Source organism: Hydra viridissima, unplaced genomic scaffold (assembly GCF_058129835.1).
Source record: "Hydra viridissima isolate aposymbiotic clone 2 unplaced genomic scaffold, HvirCarnegie_v1 scaffold_5, whole genome shotgun sequence".
NCBI lineage: Eukaryota > Metazoa > Cnidaria > Hydrozoa > Anthoathecata > Hydridae > Hydra > Hydra viridissima.
In genome coordinates this window covers 15,454,780-15,478,875 of record NW_028324304.1, presented here as the reverse complement: position 1 = coordinate 15,478,875, position 24,096 = coordinate 15,454,780, and the positions used below count along the sequence as shown (strand labels likewise).

Sequence of the window (24,096 nt, the reverse complement as noted above, 5' to 3'; positions counted from 1 at the left end):
AAAAAACTCTTTTAAAAATACACTATCTTTAAAAATCTTCTGCAGAATAGTTTTTTGTAATTTCAGATTGGTCTTCAATGCTAATAAGCCCTTTTTTTATAAGTTTTTCTGCATTATTTTTGCACCATCTGTTGCTTTTTTTGTTCAACACTTTTCCAAACTCTTTATCTATCTCTACGAAAAGAAGTTTTATCATAAGATTGACCAAACTAAATTCCGTATTGATTAAAGATAGTCTTCAAAAGATTCTTCGTTAAACTCCAGGATAGGTGAAAAAACACCAAGTTCAAAAACCGTTTTCCAAACATGTTTTTAGACATTTATTCCAAATTGTATTATTCAGCGCTTCATTTGGATTTTGAGTTTTACCGTGCTAACTTTTTTTCTACTACTTATTTAAGATAAAAGGATAAAGGTATTCAAGGTCTTTGAATTAAAAATGATTATAATTCAAAGACCTTGAATAAATAAGTTTACTAATTAGGTAAATAGGTTTCTTTCGGTTTCGAAAACGGTAACCTAGGCGTTGTTTAGGATTCTTTTATTTGCATACCTAACTATGAGGTTAAGTATCTAAAAAACCTTTCTAATAAATTAACGAAATGATATAAAAATTGTTTCAAAAAGTAGAACGAAATATTTTTTCAAATGAGATCATAAAATCTTTTTTGCTTTTAAAAAGAGTGCTTTTTAAAAAACTTTTGCTTTAAACAAAACATTCTCGATTAGTCAAAATTTGACAGATTACACAATACTAACAATTGATTACACACTTGTCTGGGCTTTTAACAGTTGCTAGTTTGAATATATTGTTTCAAAGACTGTAAAACCGAATAAAAAGCTTGACAGCACTCTATAAATAGTCATATTTGGGATCTAAAGAGAACTTTACTTCGAACTTTGGGTACCAAAAAATGATCTTCAAAGTATCAATTTTGTTTTTGTCCATTAGCATAAAAAGCATCTGTGTTTGCGGGCTCAACAACAACAACAACTCATCAGGTACTATTTTAATTTTATTTCTAATAAGCAAAAAAAAAAAAAAAATAGGAAAGGGAGCCTAATGGTTCCAAGACAACCAAGATTTTCTTGAAAAATTATGCTTTTCTTTTACTGGTTTCTGGGAAATATACTTAGCGATGTATTGCAAATAATCCATTTATATATTCCTTCTCCAAAAAACTTATAGTAACATAATAAATAATTTAACAAAGACACACAACACAGTTCATAAAGACACAACGACAGTAAATAAAATACAGGAGAAGGTATGAAGTATGAAATTAATGAAAGGTAAAGGTATGAAGTATGAAACTAATGAAAGATAATTTTGGTTTCACTTTGTAATAATCAAAATATAAAAAGAAGTTTTGCTCGATAGTTGTTCACTGAACTTATTAAGAAGGGGTTTCAGAATACAAAGTTTGATAATAAATTTCTTGTGCACAATCACTTTCAGCAAGCCTATATTAGCTTCTAACTGTGTTGCCAGTGAATTGGAGCCATGGGGGTTGTGCACAGCTCGTGTGGCAACAATTGATTCTCCTGTTGAGAAAGAACAAAAATTGTTGCTGAATCAAACGGGGGCATATGTCCCGAAAGCCTGCGTGATTGTAAAGTTTGCCACAAGATTACACACTATTTAAACACAATAGAACAAACGCCCGTTACGACGTTTAAAAGTGAACTCATAATTTCTGATTGTTTTTTGTGATGCAAATGTCTTTCTTTTTTTTCTGTCTTCCCTATATATTTAAAACTTTTGTTGCAATTGCAAACGCTGTTCTATCTTTCTATCTTAATGAAGCATAAACAACAATTTCTTTTTTAAACACATCAACATGTTTATTTAAAGAACAGAAAACTTTGAAAAAGGAACATAAAATGTTAATAATAATTACTGTGACTTAACTATTTACAGTATTTTTATATTATCTTTTACTTTAACTTAAAAAAATTGTGTCAGCCTATGACATTTCATGTCTTTCACAACTTTCTGTTTTAATGATATAAAATTTATTGCTATGAAGTTCTTGTCTGCTTTTAGAACTCTTACAGTTGTTCAATGTCTTTCAGTACTAGACTCTCTAATAGCTAATCTCTAATTTCAATATTACGTTATTTTGTTTGCTTCCAATCATTTCTGCTATATTATTGCTGATCTCAGCGAAAACAACGGTTACGTGCAACGTTGAACAATTTTTAGTATGACGAATGTTTGTAAAACATTTTAGAAATAAGAGGTTATAAAAATAATTTATTTGCCAATATACATAATACAACAAGCCTACGAACAGACTTTGGTCGAATCAAATAGCTAAGTAAAAGAGTAAATACTGGTATAAATTGGCATGTTTGAGTTAGATGGTATCTCACAGCACTCTCTTTTGCTGAGTCATCAGTATCACTTTGCATATATTAAATTAAAGGATTACATTGATTAAACTATAAATACCATAGTAACAAATCAAAATACTATCTTATATGATTTAAGCAAAAAGCAGACCTTAAGACTTTCTTTGGTTTTGACACTTAAAGCAGAGATTAACCAGTTGTATGCATTGGTTTTGTATGTATTTCCGCGGTTACATTTTACAGTATCTGCACCTTTTAAACCCATCTTCGGTGACTAGGTTTCAGTATATTGTCAAATCAACTAAGACAGTTGTGTATGAAACTCATCTCAAGCCCCCAGTTTCTTCCCAATATCTTCAAGATTTTTTTTTCAATCTCCTGTGATTCACCTTTTTCCAAATGAAAAATTAAAAGAAATACTTCAAATACTTCAGCCTCATTTGATGCACTAGGCTAATAAACTCCGCATTCTCAATACAAAAATGGTAAAAGCTTTCCTACAACAACTTTGACAATTCCTTGATTTATTCAAGGCTGACGTCTAGAAATAAACAAAAATCTTGAAAGGCTTTTATGAAACATAAGGGCTGATGTTGAACTTTATAGCTGTTAAAAACAAACAAAACGAAGCTTCATTGAAATGAAACCAATGAAGTTTCATTCACAAGTTCGCTCTCAAAAACCTTATCTAACTATTAAAACATTTTAACATTAGGAATAAAAAAAACCTCAAAAACCCTTAATTAAATAATCATAGAAAAAACCATAGGCAAAAAATACCATTGAATAAAAACATCTCACTGAGCCAAAAATATTTTAGATGAAATGAAAGTTTCATTCGCTTGCATACATCTAAGAAGAAATTAAATGTTCGTCATTAAAATAGAGAATCTGTTAATTATTTATATCTTAAATAGAAAAACAATTTTTTAATCATTAAACTTTTTTTTAAAAGCCTTAGTAACAGAACAAGATGCCTTAGTAACAGAAGTGGAATCATGATTTGCACAAATAGTAGTAGAGCGAAATTCTTTGTAATTGAAATAACCTTTGGACTCTGTCTCTGAAAGTTTTGTACCAAGTTGTATCCCAAACCAAAGCCCTTGGTACATATAAGTTTTGAAATTTATTTAAAACCACTTGGTACTTTCTTTTCAATCCTAAGTTACAATAATTGGCTGAATTATTCCAGCTGAAATAAAGGGTCTTAAAATGGTCTTAAAATTCGATCAATTCTGTAACCATTTCCAGCCCATTGTTGCCATTTCACTAGGCTAGAATTATTATGTTCTATCTCCCATTTAAAATTTTGGGAGAAAAATTTTGATTTTTTTTTAAAAGTTAAAATGACCTAACATTTTTGTTTTACTATTTAAAGAAATAATAACTTATGTTTTAAATAATTTACATTTAAACAAATTAATTAGAAAAAAAAATTAAAAAATAAAATGTATTTTAAAAGTAATCATTACTTACTAAAATTAATAACTCATTTTCTCCCAACATTTAAAATTTGGAATTATTTTGTTTTTATTTCCCATATTATGGCAAACATGTAATTCAAAATATAAATTTCGCGCCTTTGTGAATTTCCCGCACTATATAAAATGCCATATGGCAACAATTCAAAGTATTCTTCAAAAAACAGACAAACTTATTAACTGTTATATTATGTTGTCTAGACATAGTTGTATAAGAAATAGCTAAAAAAAATTTTTTTATCGAAATTTAATAATTTCGGCTAGAAAGGGTTAAAAGTTGAAAATATAACTTAAACTAACATTAGTTGCTTCATCATAAATGGGAATTGATTGTAATGTTTGCTTCGTCCTATTAGTTTAACCTGAAATTTTCAGTGTTTTCATACTTAACTGTAATTGTTTAAGCACCACTAAGTGCTTAAGTTTTGCTGATAAAGCAATGTAACTGCTTTATTAGCAATGTGACTGCTTTATCAACACAGTAATTTATTATAGTAGAAATAAACATATTAATATTTAGAATCTTTTGTATATTAAATTGTTTAGAAAGGAATTAGGATGCTTGTTAATACAAAAACTCTATTTGTATTTAGACCCCTGTTCTGGATATACAGCAATTGAAGATTTTCAAAGAAGTACAGCTTTTAAATATGTTCCAAATTCTTTTGAACCATGTGATAGACCATTTTCAACAAATTGGTATCGATTCACAAGTGGTGCTGGTGGAAAAATACCAACAACAAACCCACCACCAAACTCCTGTGGTAAGAAACTTCTTTTAATATCCAACTGTATATAAATAAATTCAATTTAGCAAATAACATCTTAAACATCTACTGTTTAGGAGTTAGATATCCTGTTTGGTTTAATGGATCTGAACCAACTGCTGTTGGTGATGAGAAAACAGGGTATGCTTGTGGTGTAGTCAATCAAAATCCCTGTGCTAATCCTCAATCATTAGAAATAAAAGTTAAAAAATGCTTAGATAAAGGTGGAGAGTTCTTTGTTTATTACTTAAAAGCATTATCAGGCTGTCCAATGAGGTATTGTGCAGGTAGGAATAAATTATCCGTACAACTTATATGTGTGTGTGTTTGTATATGGAAAAACTTTATTTAAAACTTTTTCTCATGGATATAGCCACCTTTATTGATAATAACCCCATGTGACATTCTGCATAAGTTTTCCGATTTTTGAAAATCTTTTTAATGTTACTCACTTTTAAATTTTTGTCACTTATCTTTTCACTGTTATGCATTAGTTTAATGACATTTCTGTCTAATTCATTCCCTAAAAGTTTATTAGAGAAATTATATATGACTTTTGAGGCCAAATCATTCTTTCAATTATTTTAACATTTTCTAATTGGATTTATTCATATTATTTTTAACTTATGGAGCAATTAAAAGTTTGTAATTTTGCATCAAATTGCGGGGGTTAAAACACTAATGTTGTAATTTATATTTAGTTCATTTAAAGATAGAAAAGGGTTTTCATTTTTATACATGGAAAGTGCTGCTATCTAACAGTAGTCATCTTGAGTTACAACTTAATTCACTTTGCCCCCAAATAGTATATATTTTTTTGAGATTTAAAGTGCACTTAACTCAGTTTTGATGAAAATATGACTTTTACCACTATGATTTCAACCCTCATTAATTTTTTAGATGGGGTGTTTCATTAGAGTTTTTACACTATCAAACCTTTCTTGTTGTTTGTCATGTTGGATTTGTAAGTCTGATCCTTTTATGTAAATGAAGTTAACCTCCTTACATTACCACCAATCGTTTTATATGTAACTTTCTGTGTGATATGGTAAAAAAGTTCCAATCAGATTTCAGACCAAATATGCTCTTTAGTTGACATAGATTATAAAAGCATTTTCCAATTTTTGTATTGTCATAAGATGAAATTCCATTTAAATAAAGTTTTAATAACAAACGTCAAAATGAACTCTTTTTAAGCTATGTAATTACCAATATTTAAAAAACAAATACACATCACTTTTACTCTTGCTCAGTTTTTTTTATATAAAAAATGTTATTTAAAAACTAAACAGAATGTGTTTAATATAATTATTTGTCACACCTAATTATATAGGACTAAAATATAACACACCTTTTTTTTTTCTTCTTAAAAGTTTACAAACCAAATTGAATACTTAATTGGAATTCTAAATGCAAGTTTTTATAAGTAATTTCTTGAAAAAAGTGGTCTACCTTTGAAATTATAGTTTTAAATGTTTCTGTTATTTTTTTAGTTAGGTTTTTTGTGACAAGTAAGATTAAAAGTAACTTTTAATCATGTTTGCTTCATACTTCAGCATTTTCAAGTACATTTTTTGAATTCTGCATAGAAAAAAATTCTGTATACATGTTTTCCTAATTTTACCACTGTTATTTCTCATTTTGTTAAGAATACAGTTTTAAAAAAATGATGGGAAAACCAAGTCAATTTCAGAAACTAAGTCATTTGAAAATTGCCATTTCTCAGGCATCATTCAACATTTTGGGGCAAATTTATGTGTGTGAAGTTTTTTTTGTAAAATGTGATGGCCAAAGAAGTTTAAAGAAAACCTGAAAACACATGGTTCAAATTTTTACCCCAGTCAATTTTTTTTTACTAGTGCTAGGAATTTTTTTTTTCTTTAGTAGCAGATAAATTTCCCTGATGTCCTGATCATTTCTGATTGATCACACGTCCAGTTGTTCCAAAACAAACTAAAACTTCTACTTCAAAGGTATGGAAAATCATTTTTTTTATGATTTTCCATACCTTTGAAGTAGAAGTTTTAGTTTGTTTTGGAATTTGTCTTATTGAATGTATTAATTGTAACACAAATAATCCAGTTATTATTGTTATATATATATATATATATATATATATATATATATATATATATATATATATATATATATATATATATATATATATATATATATATATATATATATATAAATTCAGCTTTTTTATATTTACCTATAAAAATGCAAGCAGATGGCAAAAAAGTTCCTTCAGCATTGCAATATCCAATAACAGTAATAGTTTCTCCTTTCTTGGTAGAAAGGAGAAACTATTACTGTTATTGGATATTGTAAATACAGCGTTTGATCCTTTTTCTGCCAAAACGTGTCCTGGGCAATTATTTGATTGCAGACCCAATTCATCCATATTGAAAATACAGTTTGATTTTCCTATAAGTTGATTATCTGCCAAAACCTGTTTTAATAACTTAAAATAAGCTTCAACTTCTACTCTGTTCAAAGCTTGAGATCTAGCCAATGAGACTCCTTCAGACTTTCATAATGAAATATCAGGGTGTCTATTCACAAATATTTGCATCCAATCTTAACCAGCTCTTTCAATTGTCTTATCGAATCTGTGAGATATGTTTAGTTGTTCTACAAAATGAATTGCTATTGTCCTGACATCATTAGTAGTTGATGCGAATCCTTTACTTTGCATGATTTTTACATGAGTAACAAGTTTTTGTCCATTGTGTTCACCAAGCATAGAAGATGGCCCCATTGGTCCTTTTTTATCAATATCATTTTTTTATCTTCATTCTATTGTTTTACATGGAATGCCATAGGTTTTAGATGCAGAGTAGATGGTCATTTGCTGAATTTTAACAGAATGAATAGCAGTTTTAAGTGATTCTTCAGTCCAATTACTGCACCCTGTAACTGTTTTTCATTGTAGACATTTGGCATTTACAAAGAAGTAGCGAAAAATTTAATTAAACATAAATGAAATTTGAAATAAGACCATCTTTACCGAACCGTGTATGACCATCTCTCCTAATTGCACATAATCCTATTGGTCATATCAGAATAAAGTGAATGACTGCAATACTTACAAATTTGAGGTTAGAATGCAATAAATCAATCATAATAAACAAGATAAGACAAAAAAACTACAAGTTTCAATTGAAATTTTTTCACTGCTAGGTAAAATGTGAATCATTGAAAAATGTATACACTTTTGAAAACAAATAAAGAGGTTTTTACTTACTTTTTGATTTAATTTTACTATAACTTTGCATGTGCACCAGTGGTCTCTGCTGACAGAAGCAAACTAAGCGTAAACTAGTGCTATCTAGCTTTTAGATCTGAAAACCTGCCATATATACAAATTATGAATAAGTATCACAACTGAAAACAACCATAAAGCTATAAAAAGCTCAAAAAGTTGTACATACAGAAGGAGAAGGGAAGGAGAAGGATAGATAGAGAGGAAAATGGAGTTTTAAAGAGAATTAAAGGAGATTTTTTTAAGAATGTTTTTAAGAAGTATTTTAGAGAGAATTCTTGTGATTGAAAAATATTTGGATAAACAAGTTTTATAAGTGAATAAAAGAGAAAAAGAAGAAATCTTTGATAATCAGAAGAAGTAAAGAGTTAAACAGAAATCAGAAGAAGTATTGATTAAAGAAAAGTAAATGGAAGTTTTGGCCATTCTAAATAAAGAAGAAGGAGAAGAGATATTTGTTTAAAAAAAAGGAGTAAATGATAAAAACATTAAGCACTACAAATAGAGTAAGAGAGTGTTATTTTTATTTTGTAAATGTAGTGAATAAGTGTTAACCATTACCCACTAATATACATTTATTGAGATAAATTGCATGATAGAATACACTGAGGGTGGTAAACACAACCTTAACCCTTTAACAGTTATATCTTGTCTTTTCCCAACTAAGCTATCCCCAAACCTTGCTCATCATCCTTATTTCTCACTCTGCTAACATCACCAAGACAGTTTAGAAATTGATCCAAGTGACTGTGGATGTAATGAACTTTGATGGTCCTGCTGCAACCAAGAGCATAAAAGGACATGAGCATATTCTTTTCGAGTTCCATGTAGTTAGGCTCCCTATAGTTCCCAAGGAAATTACTGACAACCAAACTAAATGAGGACCAAGCAGCTGCCTCAATTATCTCCATGGAATCCTCAAATCGTTGATCTTTCAGGAGTTGCGAGTCCATGGAACATTCAGCAATAGAAACTATATATATGTACCTGAAACAGGCACTATCTTAATTCAATGCTTTAAAAAATTGTTTCATCAAACCCAGTTTAATGTGCAGTAATGGTAGTATTATCTTTTCTCGATGAACCAATGGCTCTGTGGCCACTGTTGTTTTATCCGATCTTGATGATTATCTTGAGTGTCCCAAAAGCATAAACACACACAGGAATTTGGTATATACACATTACTAAATAAGAAGAGAATTAACCATCTTTAAATCCACACAGATGACTCATTAATGAGAGCACTTCAATATCTTTTCTAGTACAGTGACTATTGTGCCATGATCTTCCTTCATTCTGACTGATTGACCAATTGGTATTGACCTTTATTTGTTGCAATTGTTTAGAAGCACACATTTGATGCTTCGTTTTTGAACTGTTTATAAACAACCACCAGTTATTAGGGGTGTATTCAAGTACACCCCTAATAACTGGTGGTTGTTTATAAACAGTTCAAAATTTTGTAACAGTATTAGAGAAAATTGTTAACACCTAGTGTTAACAATTTTCTCTAATACTGTTACAAAAGATAGATTTGTTCTCTTCTGTGAAATCAATAAATCCTTTTCTGCTATGTTATTCACTGCATTTTTTGAATCCGATAACAGGCAGTTTTTTTCTACCAGCCTGGATACCAACAATTCTGACAACTTCTTTATCAAACCAAGGTTTCTGATGAGTTTATTAAATTCTTCCTGACTGAACCCTTATTTTGATGACCACAGGTTTCAACCTCAGATTCATCTGACTCAAATGATATATCTGGTAGATTTATAGTTGGTACCGATATCTCGTCACAATGTGGAATGGGTCATCTTTCCAAATCCAGATCAGGATATGTCCATTTACTATGGTTACTTCTATTGATGCCCTGAACACTAACCAAACAAAAGTAGCAATTATCTCTTGTTGCTCTCTCCACACCATCAGGATACCAAATTTCATGCACTTTCTTTCCCCATTTGTCCACTGATGCCGATGTTCTGTTCACTTCTTACACACTAAATGAGGTGACAAATGTTTATCTTGGTCCCCTAATTTAACTTTGAAATAAGCCAAATACACATTTTTAACAAAATCTGTAAAAGATTTTCAATCCTGACAGAATGTGTATTTATCGCATATGAGATAAAATTCACCATTTTTACAATTTTGTGATGATGCCATGCCAAAAACTTTTAACTTCTAATTTTCAATATAATACAGCATCTAAAATACAATAAAACAAACTTTTCATAAATAAATTTAACAATTAATGCATGCAATGCAGAAAAATGATTAATATAATGCAATAATAGTGCGTGAAAGATAGACCTGTTGAATCAGAGAAACTTAATATCTCAAAATCTTGAGCTGAAAGAAATAAATTGATGGCATAATTGGAATCTGTGTCAAAAATATAACTAGAATCAGTTACAAATATTCAGGCACAGCAGAGTTTTTTTTTGTTCCACAGTGTTAAAACATCACTTTGTAAAACTATACAATAGCTAAACATCTTGAAATGTAATATGAAGGAATAGTTAAATGTTTATGCTATAATAGTTAAATAGATAATTTAATTACAAATAGGTAAATGATCATGGACAGTAGCGTGTATATGTAACAGTAGAATGAGGTATTTGTTAGAAGTTTTTTAACATGCTTACATAAACATAAAATACTTATTAAATTTACAGCATCTTTTTGTGTTGCATTTGCCAGGTAGTGAGAAATGTGAACCAAATAAAAATTCTTCAACAAGTTTTACACCTCTTTGCTCTAGTAAGTTGTTGTTGTTGTTGTTGTTTTTGATACTTTTTCATATTTGAAACAAAAGTTTTATAACTTCATATATTTCTGTTAATTTTCATGGACTGTTATGATTTGTTTTATGTTACTAATGTAGCCTGCTTTTATGTTACTTAAAGAAAGGTGTTCATTAAAGTTGAAAAATGTTAAACTTTGTTAATAAGTTGATCTTTACTTAGGCAAATACCCCAAAATGGATAGTGACCCAGTTGTCAGTGTTGGTGTCAAGGATAAGCGAGTGAGGTTCAGTTGCAAGTTCAGCACAGTTAAAGATGACAAGGCTCGATATGAAGTGACATGGTATCAAGGTCCTGTAGAAAAACAAATAAAAGGTCCTGAAGTTTATAAAAGTGATCAAAATGAAGCATTTCTTCAGAATAACAACAAGTTTGGCACGAGTGAAACATTTTGTATGGGTTATAATGTAAGCTTTTTTAAAATAATGTAAGCTTCATTTATGAATTGCAAATAAAAAAACATCAGGGTAACAAGTTTTTACTTTTGAAATTTGTTTTTTAAGTGTTAAACAAAGGGATTATTGAATACATAATTGAAAGAAATATTTTACTGTTTACACCACAATTCACCAACAAATCAAAGCAAGATGACAGTCTTAACTTCAATATTTTAAGTTTTTGCTTTTTAATAAAGGAACGGTCTTTTTAAGCTCAATCGCTGTTTTCCTGATTCATGGACTTTTTTTATTGGGTTTTTACATTCTTATTAATCATGTATGTATATATGTATGTATGTATGTATGTATGTATGTATGTATGTATGTATGTATGTATGTATGTATGTATGTATGTATGTATGTATGTATGTATGTATGTATGTATGTATGTATGTATGTATGTATGTATGTGTGTGTGTGTATGTATGTGTGTATGTATATATGTATGTAATGTATGTATGTATGTATGTATGTATGTATGTATGTATGTATGCATGCATGCATGCATGCATGCATGCATGCATGCATGCATGCATGTATGTATGTATGTATGTATATGTTTTTTTTTTTTTTGTAGTTACTTATAGAATCTTTATACTTTTTTAAAATTTTTTTATTAATTTAGATTTATTGCAAAGTGCAATCATATTATGATGTAAAAGAGGCTATAAAAAGTCCTACAAGAAAAAGTAATGAATTCTTTGCAGGTTTTCAGGCAAGTGAATCAATTTGTCATAAATTTTATAATGTAATCTTTTCAATTATCTGCTCAGTTACCAGCTAAGTTACATACAGTTAAATACAATCTGTTAAAGTTTGCAAATGACAGAATAAAAAGTTTTTTGAGGTTTTAATTTTTTTTTTTAACTCCTTACAATTCAGTAATGTATCTTCTTTTGATCTCTTATAAGGTGATTGTACATTATTTGACACATAATATTTTATGTATATAATATGATTAACACAAACAACCTTGCTTGTTAGAAATATTTTTTGTTTAAGATTTCTACAGATGTCTGTTATAGATGGTTTGCTTGCAGTAAATAAAGGAAACATTTGTTTCTTATAATAATTGCAGGAAAACCACTGAAAATAAAGACCTATTTGATATTTTATATTTGATATTTCACATTTGTTTCATTCACACACTTTTGCTTTTTTATAAATTTAGTTTACATTTTATGGTATGATTCTATGATATTACAATTTTTTTTTTTTGTAGGTAAACCCAAAATCACTGGATCTTTCTGAAAAAGACAAACCAAAAAAAGTTACTATAACATCTACAGTCCCTATTGTATGTGAAGATGGAACTGAAAACTGTAGAGTTCTTGTAGAATTGGGCCAAACAAAAACAGATAGTTTTGTTGACCATTGCACATTAAAGTTTAAACCTGGGCCGGCTGGACAGACACAAGAAGTTGAAGTAGTAGCCAAACGAGACTTTATTGATGATGGAAACCAAAAAATGTTTTTAAAACTTTTTATTCCTGATCATGTAGATCCAGTGGACTGGAATTGTCACAAGCAAATAACTGATGTTGAGGTCTGTTTTTCCTTTTTTTCCAATTATTTTTCTTTTTTTTTACTGACTCTTAAACTGTACCTAATCACACTTTCCATTAAGTATATATTGCTATTTTCAATCACTACAAGGAATCTGTACAGGGTGCTTGTTGCATAGACTAGATAAGTGAATATATATGTAGCATAATTTAGGGTTTGTGTTAAATTTATTTGAAATGCACAAAACTTCTAATAACAGCCAACTAAAAGGTTACACATTAAGTTGTTTACAGATATATGAAGTTAATATAATTATCACAATGAGTTATTGTTAAAATTTTTGTTGATTATGAAAAAACTGTAAAGCAAACCATAATAAAGTTTATTAAGAACATAGATTTTAACAGGGAAACTATTCATTCATAGTTTTTGTAGTTTTCTTTCTTTATCTTTTTTGTAGTTTATTTTGATATTATTTTAAAGGTTTTTTTTTTTTTAGATAAAAACTTTTGATGTGAAAACATCACGATGCACATCTAATGCTGATCCTCACATCACAACTTTTGATCAGTTTTACTATAACCATTTTCAAGTTGGAGATTTTGTTTTAGTACAAAGCACAGCCCGAAATTTTAAGGTAAAGATTTTAAATTCACTTAAAAATTACAAAAATGTTAATAACCTTATTTAGCTAGTTTTTCTGTTACAAATTTAAATACAGTTAGTTTACTAAAGTATTAAAATACATGTGATAGTTGTTAAGGACTTTTTTATAAATTTAACTTTTCCTCGCATACAAAATCTGTTTTCAATGTATGAGCCATTCGTTTTTATTCAACTCTTAGAGTCTTTTTATGTTATGTTATTTCAGGAGTTAATATTTTTCTCTACTTGACATGCTTAACTAATTGGGCCACATTTTTGATTGACAAGCCAAAGGAGCTTGTGTTACTATTTGCAATTTAGCTTTTTTTCATTTGAATTGCTCAGGATTTTTATAAATTATGTTGTATTTTAAAAATTTTTGCTGATGTTTTAATATTAGGTAAACATGAGCATGATACGCATGTAATTATGTATTCATGTAGGTGCATGCACGAACATTTAAATGTAGTACTGTTTCTTGTAACTGTGGTGTAGCAGCACAAGAAGGTGATGATGTTGTGGTGATAGACATGTGTCGGGATAATGTTCCACGAGCACGCTTTGCAAGTACTGTAGAACCTCAATCAGGAACGTCACTAACAAGGAATAATAATGGGAAAAGTTTCATGGTAAATTTTATATATTTACATACATAAACACTCACACAGATACTTACATACACACACACTTACACACGCACACACACTTACACACGCACACACACACATCATTTCCTCTTAAATATTCAATTAGATAGAAGTTTTTACTTGTAGTTCTTATGTTTGTAAACTTTTTCTATCCATTGTTCTAGTGGTCTCTGTATCTTTTATAAAATACAACAATTTTATGTTACAAAAACTCCTGTTCTTTTACTATCAAATGACAAATTTTCTGAAAGTTTGTAGTGAAAGTAAGCACTGTCAGTTCTCAGTGGCTGAACATATTTTTTCTTAAAGCCATGTTTGTGGTGGAAAGACAAATTTTTTTCTGCTAATATGCATTCTGCTAAAATGTGCTATATGGTATGCTTACTGCAAGTTATAAATGGGCCACTCTTTTTGTGTCCAGTGTTGATTTTCATCTGTCTCACATGTAGAAATAAAATAGCAAATAGATATAAAATATAATAAAATAGTAATAGAAATGGCATAGTAATAGAAATAACATAGGACCTTAGTAAAACCTTTCTGCTGTCATTTTGATTTCTAGTTTTCAAAATACAAATAACCCAGTTTTTTAATATCATATCAGGCTGTCCCAAATGGTCTTGCAAATAAACAAAATGATAATAGTTGTGATAATAAAAATACTGCCATTATGCAATAGAATGCATTTAATGCCATCACTTTGTACTATTAACAACATTCTCCTTTAGTATGAAAAGTCTTACATATTTGATATTATTTCTTCAGAACTTTTATTAGGTATGTTGTTTTCATCTAATAAAGAAAAATGTTTCTTTAAAAGTTGGAACTGGAATCTCTTCAGAATATGAATTTGGTCTAATAGCCGAAGGAATGCTGGGATATTTTTGTCTGTTTTTTTCCCAATACCAATAATATTAATAAAACAAAAGTAGCAGCCATTGTGGTCTAGTTGTTCTCACCAAAACATGGAGACTGCAAAAAGTAGGCCCTTTCTCTTTCCTTTTTTCAAGTCACAAAGACTCTTCAAAATTTGCTACATCAATATTTCATAAAAACCAGAGCATGTCAGCAAGAACTGAACATTTGAAATCAAAGTTAAAAGTAGTTAAAAATCATTTAAATTAGCTACTTCAATATTTCATAAAAACCAGAGCATGACAGCAAGAACTGAACATTTGAAATCAAAGTTAAAAGTAGTTAATCATTTAAAGTATCTCATACAACAGAAAAAAGTTTTGTTGTGCCCTTCCTTGAAAAAGTAGTTTATGTAAAAGTAAGTTACATTTACAAATATAACTTTAAAAGATAAATTGACATACACATTATGAACGTAAATTAAAGGAGCAATCATTTTTTGCTCTACCAATTTACATAGAAATTATGTTCTTTTAAAATGATTGGAGTTCAAATTGATAATTGTGTTTTAAGATGCACTGTACAAGATGTTGGACTTAAGAATAAAGAATAGAACATCAGTTTTTCTTGCATCATGTGAAATGTTAATTTTTAAAAGAACTGGTATTTTATTTTTTTATATTCATGTTTTTGAATGTTAAAGGAATTAAAAAATAATAATAATAAACTAGTTACCTACAAGGATTTGTCTATTAAGGGAAATTTACATGTGCTATTGGGTAAGATTGATAATTTTTTTAGAGCAGAATATTGCTCCAAAATCTGCAGACACAATAAATTTGTCATTTGTATTAATCTTTGATGTCTTACACGGAAGCAACTAGCTTTCTACTTGGTCTGGATTTGGTGCAAAAAGTTTTGACTATGTAAAAAATTTGTCATGACTGGTTCAAGAAAAACATTTTTATTAGTTGGAAATATAAATTTACTATTAAAAATAGATTAGTTTAATTTCCAATAAAAAAAGAAAAATATAAAAATAGGAAAATGAAAAATAAAAAAAGTACTCCTTAAAGAGCACAATTATCTTGGTTGTTATGGTTGGTTATTGTAGTTGTTATGAAGGTTAGGTAGACCAAGATTTTTTTTTCACAATTATCCTTGTAAATGATCTCACCTTAGTTGGCTCAAATTTTATTATTTACTAAATAATTCTTAAAATAATTTCACTTTTAAAAATTGTTTTTATATAATTTTTTGTTATTAGTTAAGAGAATGACTTACATTTTGATTACAAATATATTTGTGCTGCATATATATGTAACTCAATTATTTCTTGTTTATTATTTAGATAAGTTTTCCTTCGGGTGCTTATGTAAAGTTTGATGCTTTCCATTGGTTTGGTAGTTTTTATTATGCTAACATCCAAGTCCAAGTTCCTTCAGATGACTATCAAAGTACACAAGGCTTATGTGGGACATTTGACAATAACAGAAGCAATGAAATGGTTGCAAAAAATGGGCAATCATATCCAATAAAACCTGCACAAGTTGCTAATCAACTCTTTTCTGACAGTTGGAAGTAAGTTGTTTTGAATTTCACTCTTCCTTTTCATCGTTTGTATAATTGTGAACTATTTTTTTTATTTCCTAATCTTTGTGTTTTTTTATTATAGACTTAACGCTTCAGAGAGTTTGTTTTATTTCAAAGGAGGACCACAAAAATGTGCTGCAACTCGAGCAAAAACTTACTGTACTTGTAGTGAATCTTGTTGCAGATCCAAACGAAATATCAATTGTGATTACGAGGGATTTGCTGATCGTCCAAAGTACATTCATGGGGTGATGGGCTGGAAAAAGTTAGAATTTCCTGGTATAACACTTGTTTATTTTGATTTAAATTCTGAATAAGCTCCAAGTAAGTAGAGAGATGAGAACAAATGTGTAACTTTGCCACATGCTTCATATGTATCTTAAGTTAATATGAGCAAGTGCTCAAAGATTTGTTATGAATGACGAATGAGTTTTAAAAAAATGTTAACTTCAGTCCAAACTACAAGCTTTTTGAGAGATTTTTCAAAAGAATGTTTTTGAGATTATTTTGTATTGTTTTTTTCAAATGTGATACATTTGTGAAATTCTTCTGTCCCCATTCGAAATTAAATTTCTGTTGGCATGCAAAATATTTTTGAGGTTTACAGATTAAATTTGAAATTTGAAAGATCCTGGAGAAATAGTATGCATTTACCTTAAGTGAGCTTCACCTTAGACCTTAAATCATATTAGGGTACTTTTAAGAGACCTTAAAAGTTGAAGTTTTATGTAAATTTAATTGCAGCACTTTGACAAATGTAGCTTAAGTATTATAAATAGAATGGTGCATAGAATTCTTTTTTTTTTCAGGGGCAGGGCACTGTGGACGTCGCAAGCGCAGATCTATGGATGAAGAAATTATACTTCCTGATGATGGTAATACTGGAGTCTATGATTACATTCCCAGTAATGTTACTGGTGTTGTTCCATCATTTCCAACAGAGTCTGGCATCGATGAAAATCAAGCAAAGAATGAATGTAAAACTCAAATTTTAAACTCAGCTGCAGCCAAGGCTTGCATTGAAGTCATCGGAAGTTCTTTTGAGACAAAAGATTATGAAGATCAATGTGTGCTTGATATTAAAGTGAGTTTGTATTAAAGTTTGCAAGGTTTTTTTTGTTTTAACTTTACTTTAGTTTTCATTATTTAAAATGTTTAGTGAGTTAAAATATTTTACTTCATCATTCAAGGTTGCAATGTTATACATTGCTATCAAGAAAACCAATTAAGTTTGTGTGTATATCTTCATAAATGCACTGTTATTCAAGTTACTTATACAAGTTAATTATGCATTTTTGTTGTCATTTAGTGATGATGCATGATGCATAGGTATCTTTAGTTTTAATGTTCAAGAACAAACATTTTTTTTAAAGGTGACAGATAGTGTAAGGGTGGGTGTTGAATCTGCTATTAACAATTTGATCAGTGCTTGTGAAGAACTGACTTTAAGGAATCTTTCTTTCTGGATGAATACTGAAGGCAATATCACTGGACCTCCGGCTAAAATTGCTGAGAATGTGTGTCCTAATGAATGTAATGGAAATGGGACATGTGTCAATGCTACATGCATCTGTAATAAAGGTTTTATTACAGCAGACTGCTCTTTAAAAGAAGGTGTTTTTACTTTTCATATTTTGAATTCCTTAAGTCACATTTACAAGATTTCTTAAAGTTTTTTTCTGCATGTAAACTTTTTTTTTGTTAACATATTTTATTCTGTTAACATAACATTTTTAGGACAGCCTCCTGTTTTATTTGGCATTCAGAATTCAGGACTTTGTGACATCCAAAATCAAGATTGTATACGAACACGTGTGATGGGAAAGGACTTTGTGGACTCTAGTTCTTTATCTTGTAAGATGACAGAAGTGGAGGTGATTTACTATGATCTCATTGGTTTCTATAAGTTTTTAATTGTATCTTGTAAATAGAAAAAAAGTTTAAAAAGGTATATATCTATAAAATTAAGAATATGATTTGCTTGCAGTTTTTTTAATTCTACTTGCTGAAAAGAGATTTTTCTGTTTCCAAAGATTTCTGACAAACCTCACAAGAAAGTAGGAAGTGCAAAAGTTGATAAAGGTGATCTTCTGAGTTTTGCAGAAATAAGTTGTCTTCTACCAACAGTTCCAGTTAACAATAAATATTCTCCCAATCAACCAGGGAAGCCTGTGGGAGGTTATGCAATCAGTGTTTCAAACAACCGTCTGACTTTCAGTGACAATGAGACTTTATTTGTTGTTTATGACTCAAAGTGCATGGAATGCACAAGTGGAGGTGAAAGAACATGTAAATGGAAGGTATTACCTTGAATTGTTCTAAATGTGTTTACTGTTTATAATATATAATAAATATTCTGATTTGGGTATCTATAATGTCAAATAACATTATAATATGTATATATAATGTTGTTTGAGGTTATAGATACCTATTACATATATGTGCTTGTGTATGTGTATATATATATATATATATATATATATATATATATATATATATATATATATATATATATATATATATATATATATATATATATATATATATATATATATATATATATATATATATATATATATTTATATATGTGTGTGTGTGTGTATGCGTTTATAGATACATAGTTTTATAGATGCACAAGTCAGAATATATAGTTTAGCTAAACTTTTTTGTTTTTTTGTTTTTGCACAGGATAACAGCTGCAAAATTAACGAGTACTGCTTTGCAGCAGATGATTTTAATCCAAGGCAATGGTGTGAAGTTTGTAATCCGAACAAAAGTCGAACAGCCTTCTCTAAAAGAACAAGTAAATTAATGTTTAATCTTGTTTTTCATCTTAATACATTAAGAGATGAGATTGGTAAAATATGAACAATATGCTATAAAGTCAAGTTAACATATATCAAAGTAAATGTTATGTTTAAGCTGATTTTTAAAATGTCAAAAAGCAAAAGCTCCTATGAGCCTCATTAATTCCTATGACTGTAGATTCTGCTTGCATTTTAAATTTGTTTCCAATGCAGTTTTGATTTATTGTTTTGTTAATTTTTTTAAAGATAACATTGCTCCATCCTTTAAAATCTCAAAGCAGTACGCATTCAAAGGTCAGCAGTGGAAACATATGATACCAGCTTATGATCCTGAAAATCAACCCTTAATATATGAGTTTATTGTAAAAAGTCATGGGATGAAGATATCGTCTGATGGAATCCTTACTTGGAGCCCTGATAAAATTGGCAAATATTTATACACGATCAAAGTTTCTGATCCATGCGGTTTGTCAGCTTCTGCAACTTTTGAAGTGGAGACAATGCAATGTTATTGTGAAGGTAAAAATGACGGAATCTGCGATTGGCAAGGACAACCTGGAAATTTAAGTTCGTCAATTTGTCAGTGTCCTAGAGGATGCACGGGAGAACTGTAAGCTGCGCGTTACTTTTACTATTAAGATGTTTCTTTTAAACATTTTTGTTTTTACATATCGAATTGTTTCATAAACAGCGTTTGTAAACCTTTTGAATTAAGTGATCAGTTTGTCATAAAACGAAATAAAAGACTCAAATATTTGGGATTGTTTCTTAGATGCACACAACCGATTGATGGTCTTCTTTGTAAAATTAAAAGTTAGTGTTTTTCTTCTTCTTGATTTTTTTGTCCGTGAAGATTTGTTTCAATGCGAAACTCGTTTTTTTAAAAATCTTTTTCTTCTCATATTTAGTTAAAATCGAGAAACACGAGGGGAGTCTCTCTAAAGCTGCGATGGCTGGAATGTTTGTTGCTTTGGTTTTAATCGTAGCATTATTTATTGCATTAACATTAATTGTTCTTTCGCTGAAGAAGCAAAACAAGAAGCTCAACATTCATAACATTGCTGTATTAGTGGGATTGTCGAAAGGCGATTCAAAATCGAACAAAAGCAATTTCAGTAACAAGGCTGACGGTAAAATTAAAATCGATTTGAATGGTGAAATAAACGAAGGTTTTGTCAAAGAGGAAGCTAACACTATAGAAAAAAGAATAGAATCAATGAAACCTTAAGTTGAAATACTTCTGATGGTTTAGTTCATGTTCAGCACATGTTTTGTTTTATACATTTTTATCATATGTTCATTTTGGCTGTGGTATGCCCACAAAACATTAAATATTGTCTTAAACTATGTTCGTTATTATTTTCGTTATCCTTATTAACACAATTATTATCCTTATTAATACAATTATTATCCTTATTATTACAATTATTATCCTTATTATTACAATTATTATTATTGTTACACTATTTTGTTTTTTCGTTTTGTTATTATTTTATTATTTTTATTATTATTTTTGTTGTTGTTATTGTTGTTGTTGTTTTTTATTTTTAATATTGTTATTATTATTAGCAAAATTTAAAAAATCGTCCTTAAATGAAGTTTTACGAGGATAAAAACAAAGATAAACCGATTTTACAATTTTAATCAGTTAACACAGCATCTACCGTCTGAAATAGAATTTTTCAGTAACACGTTAACCGTAAGTCAAGCAACTTTATCAAATGAACACAACAAACTCATCTTCGAATCGTATGTATATACTTCATCATGGTGCACTCTCCTGTAATTTCCTTCTTCCTCCCAAAAAACATTTCCCTCTCCCGTCTGGAATTTTAAAGAAATGACTTCAAATGAATTATACTTTCGCTTTCCAGACACCCACTCTTCATCCTGTCCTTAACTAGGGAAAGTTTCACCTCTCCCAACAAATAGATCTTTAAGTCAGCATTTTCCTACCTTCTGTGGCAGTTCATGGAATAACAAGAAGGACACCAAGTATATGCATGCAGAATAATTACTCTTTAACTTACAGCTCACTGTTAAGTAAACTGCAATAAATTGAAAGCCAACAAGCAAATGAATTTAAAAAAATAACAGCCAACAGAAGTGAGAACTTAGCTATAAAAGCTAGTCAATTTATTCATAAACTCTACGAAGGGCAAACCAAAAACCTAGATTCAAACACAAAGGTGTAAGTGGGAAAAAAAGAACTTTATATAAAGATTATCAATAAACAAAAAGATCATAAGTTTAAAAAAAGGAAGAAAATTTAAATTAAAATCTGCTGGGAATCAAAAAAAAAAATCCTGTAAAAAAGAGGAAGATTTGCGATAAACAAACCCCCCCCCCCCCCCAAAAAAAAAAAAAAAAAAAAAAAAGCAATACAAAATTTGGCGAAACACTTCTTAAAACAAGAATAAAGCAAGCATTTGAAGCTCTTAACGTACGCATGAGTACCGTCAAAATGTTTGCTGCAATAAAAACCCTGACTATCTAAGTTAAGATGTTGAAAATCACAGACCCTAGTCTCAATATACGCCCACATTGAGAAATTCAGAAGAATTAAATCAAGCTAAAAGGGTGCCTTGGTGTACTACGGCCGAAAGGTCATGGTTTATGGCCAGGTTGGCACAATCTTTGCCGGGAGCGCCATCTTAAAGAAAAATATGCATGCATGCAAGTATGTATGTATGTATGTATGTATGTATGTATGTATGTATGTATGTATGTATGTATGTATGTATGTATGTATGTATGTATGTATGTATGTATGTATGTATGTATGTATGTATGTATGTATGCATATGTAATTTATGTAAATTTAGTAAGTTTTTATCCCTTTTTACGCCAAATTCGCAAATTTTTTGCGGTATCACTACATAATTTCCGTTCTATTTTAAGTCACATATGAGAAATTTTTTTGAATATAAAGATATGAAAATTTAAATACATAGAAATGGTCTGAAAAGCAGAAAACGAAGCGACAAAGTGATAGATGAACGAAGCAGCGATTTTGACAGTTACAAGCTATAAAGGATGATTCAGGATCTGCGGCAGAGAAATTATAAGTAGATTATTAATTTCCAGAGTTGCACCTGAAATACTCTGAAAACAATTAAAGCCACAGGTGGCATTAAAAGTCATCTAAGATAGTCTTAGTAAGAGCCAACCCAAAGTTAAGTTTTTGTGAAGTTACTAAAGGTTAAAAAAAACCTCTGAAAACTGTCTTTCTTTAAAATCAGTTAGAAGTATTTTAATTAGGAAAAGTATTGGTGTTTATACCATTAGAAAACCCAATATTGACGGGACAAATATAAGCTCATAAATTAAAGTCATGTATAAAGTGAATTTCATGTAATGAAAGAAAATTTAAAGTAGTTAGAAGGAAGCACAAAAGTTTCGTTTGCAAGCAAAGTAATAACTTTGTCAAAGCATGGATGAAAGAAAACGGCAAAACTTTAATGCCCTGGCTAGCTCGATCACCAGATTTGAATCCAATCAAACGGCTTACAAAAAAAGCTCGAAGAGACATTAAATTATTAATTGAAAAAAAAAAAAATTGCGATAAATTAAAATTGGCGTAATAATATTAAAATAGAATAAATAAAAAAAAAAAATTTACAATTAAAAGTAGCGCATTTACAAACACCTAAACTCGCTGCACCACTTCGCAATTAATTTTTCTTTAAATATACATAAAAAAAAAAGAAGAGTTATTTTTTGGAACATTAAGTAAGCTCTAAACAAATAAATTGCGCCAATTTTTTTGAAAACACTCCGTAAAAGATAACAAAATTTCTAATATATTTTTCTAAAACAAGTTTTAAAATAAGATTTTCAGTGCATTTAAAATTTGATTCAGTAAAAGAAGAAAAAAAAAACTCATTTGGTTCCTAGGAATTCACTTTGACAGTGAATACCCAGTTTTGTTTTCATCGTTTTATGTAACTATAATGGAAGTCAAGTCCGGAAACTACGTGCCTTCTTTCTTTTGTAAATTATAACAGACAAATGTTGACATTAGCAAATCAACCCATACAATTACAAACTTAAAAAGTCTCATGTTACATAGTGCCTTGAATCATAAAAGTATAAAACATTTAATTTTATTGTATAGTTCAATGCCCACTTATCATTATGCCAAAAAAGAAAAAGTGTCCACTCTTCGTCAAACTTTTCTTCGTTGCTTTAAATATTTTGTTTATATTTTCACTTTCAGACCATTTAATCAAAAATTAGATATGCCATCGCTTTACATAAGTGAGCTCAACCTGCAGCTGTATCACATATGTAAAGGCCACCTTTTTTGTTCATCTACCCAAATCAAAGCAAACGCGCCACTTTAAATTGCATGCATTAAATTGCAATTAAAGCGATACCAATTCAAACAACGTCTTTATTGCTTTTATTAGTAAATAATCTATCATTTTCATCAATCTAAATAAAATAAGCATATTTTGTTTTAAAATTCGTAGCAAACTTCAACCAAGTAGCTCTAGAGTTCTTTGTTCATTTTGTTTCAAATACACCAATTACTAGGGGATAAGCGAAAGAAAGAAACTTCAAGAACCTAAAACTCCTTAATGTTAACACTTTATAAAAAGTTTTTCTTTTTTTCAAAATGTTGTTTGCTTTTTAGTTGAATAGTCAAATATACAAAGAGATAAGTAAAACCACTTCGCTTATCCTCTTGAGAATATTATTAAGAAGATTTACTCAAAATTGAAGTGAGTTGATAAAGCTTTGCGTTAAAGAAAAGAGAGGGAAAATGCAGTGTCGTAAAAAACTCTTTTAAAAATACACTATCTTTAAAAATCTTCTGCAGAATAGTTTTTTGTAATTTCAGATTGGTCTTCAATGCTAATAAGTCCTTTTTTACAAGTTTTTCTGCATTATTTTTGCACCATCTGTTGCTTTTTTGTTCAAAACTT

The 24,096-nt window shown here is 29.4% G+C and overlaps 2 protein-coding genes across 2 annotated transcripts in view; both read left to right on the top strand.

Annotated features, from left to right (window-relative positions):
* Positions 1-24,096, top strand: part of LOC149888891 (uncharacterized) — a 380,578-nt gene that overhangs the window by 176,833 nt on the left and 179,649 nt on the right. The gene's annotated exons all lie outside the window — the stretch shown is intronic.
* On the top strand, positions 705-20,509 carry LOC149888898 (von Willebrand factor D and EGF domain-containing protein-like). The gene is made up of 19 exons (XM_090087943.1): positions 705-1,002; positions 4,430-4,600; positions 4,681-4,890; positions 10,572-10,631; positions 10,838-11,082; positions 11,738-11,827; positions 12,335-12,658; positions 13,118-13,255; positions 13,707-13,892; positions 16,117-16,346; positions 16,441-16,637; positions 17,168-17,442; positions 17,732-17,972; positions 18,096-18,232; positions 18,392-18,658; positions 19,047-19,161; positions 19,412-19,775; positions 19,938-19,978; positions 20,074-20,509. Exons 1-19 carry the CDS (start codon positions 915-917, stop codon positions 20,391-20,393), a joined length of 3,699 nt encoding a protein of 1,232 aa, XP_089944069.1. The 5' UTR covers positions 705-914; the 3' UTR covers positions 20,394-20,509.

What these genes read in the sequence shown, in the direction of transcription:
- LOC149888898 (XM_090087943.1), top strand. Translation starts at nt 915, where the DNA reads ATGATCTTCAAAGTATCAATTTTGTTTTTGTCCATTAGCATAAAAAGC. An exon ending in CCCACCACCAAACTCCTGTG is followed by an intron (nt 4,601 to 4,680) that starts GTAAGAAACTTC and finishes TCTACTGTTTAG; the next exon opens with GAGTTAGATATCCTGTTTGG. An exon ending in AATTCTTTGCAGGTTTTCAG is followed by an intron (nt 11,828 to 12,334) that starts GCAAGTGAATCA and finishes TTTTTTTTGTAG; the next exon opens with GTAAACCCAAAATCACTGGA.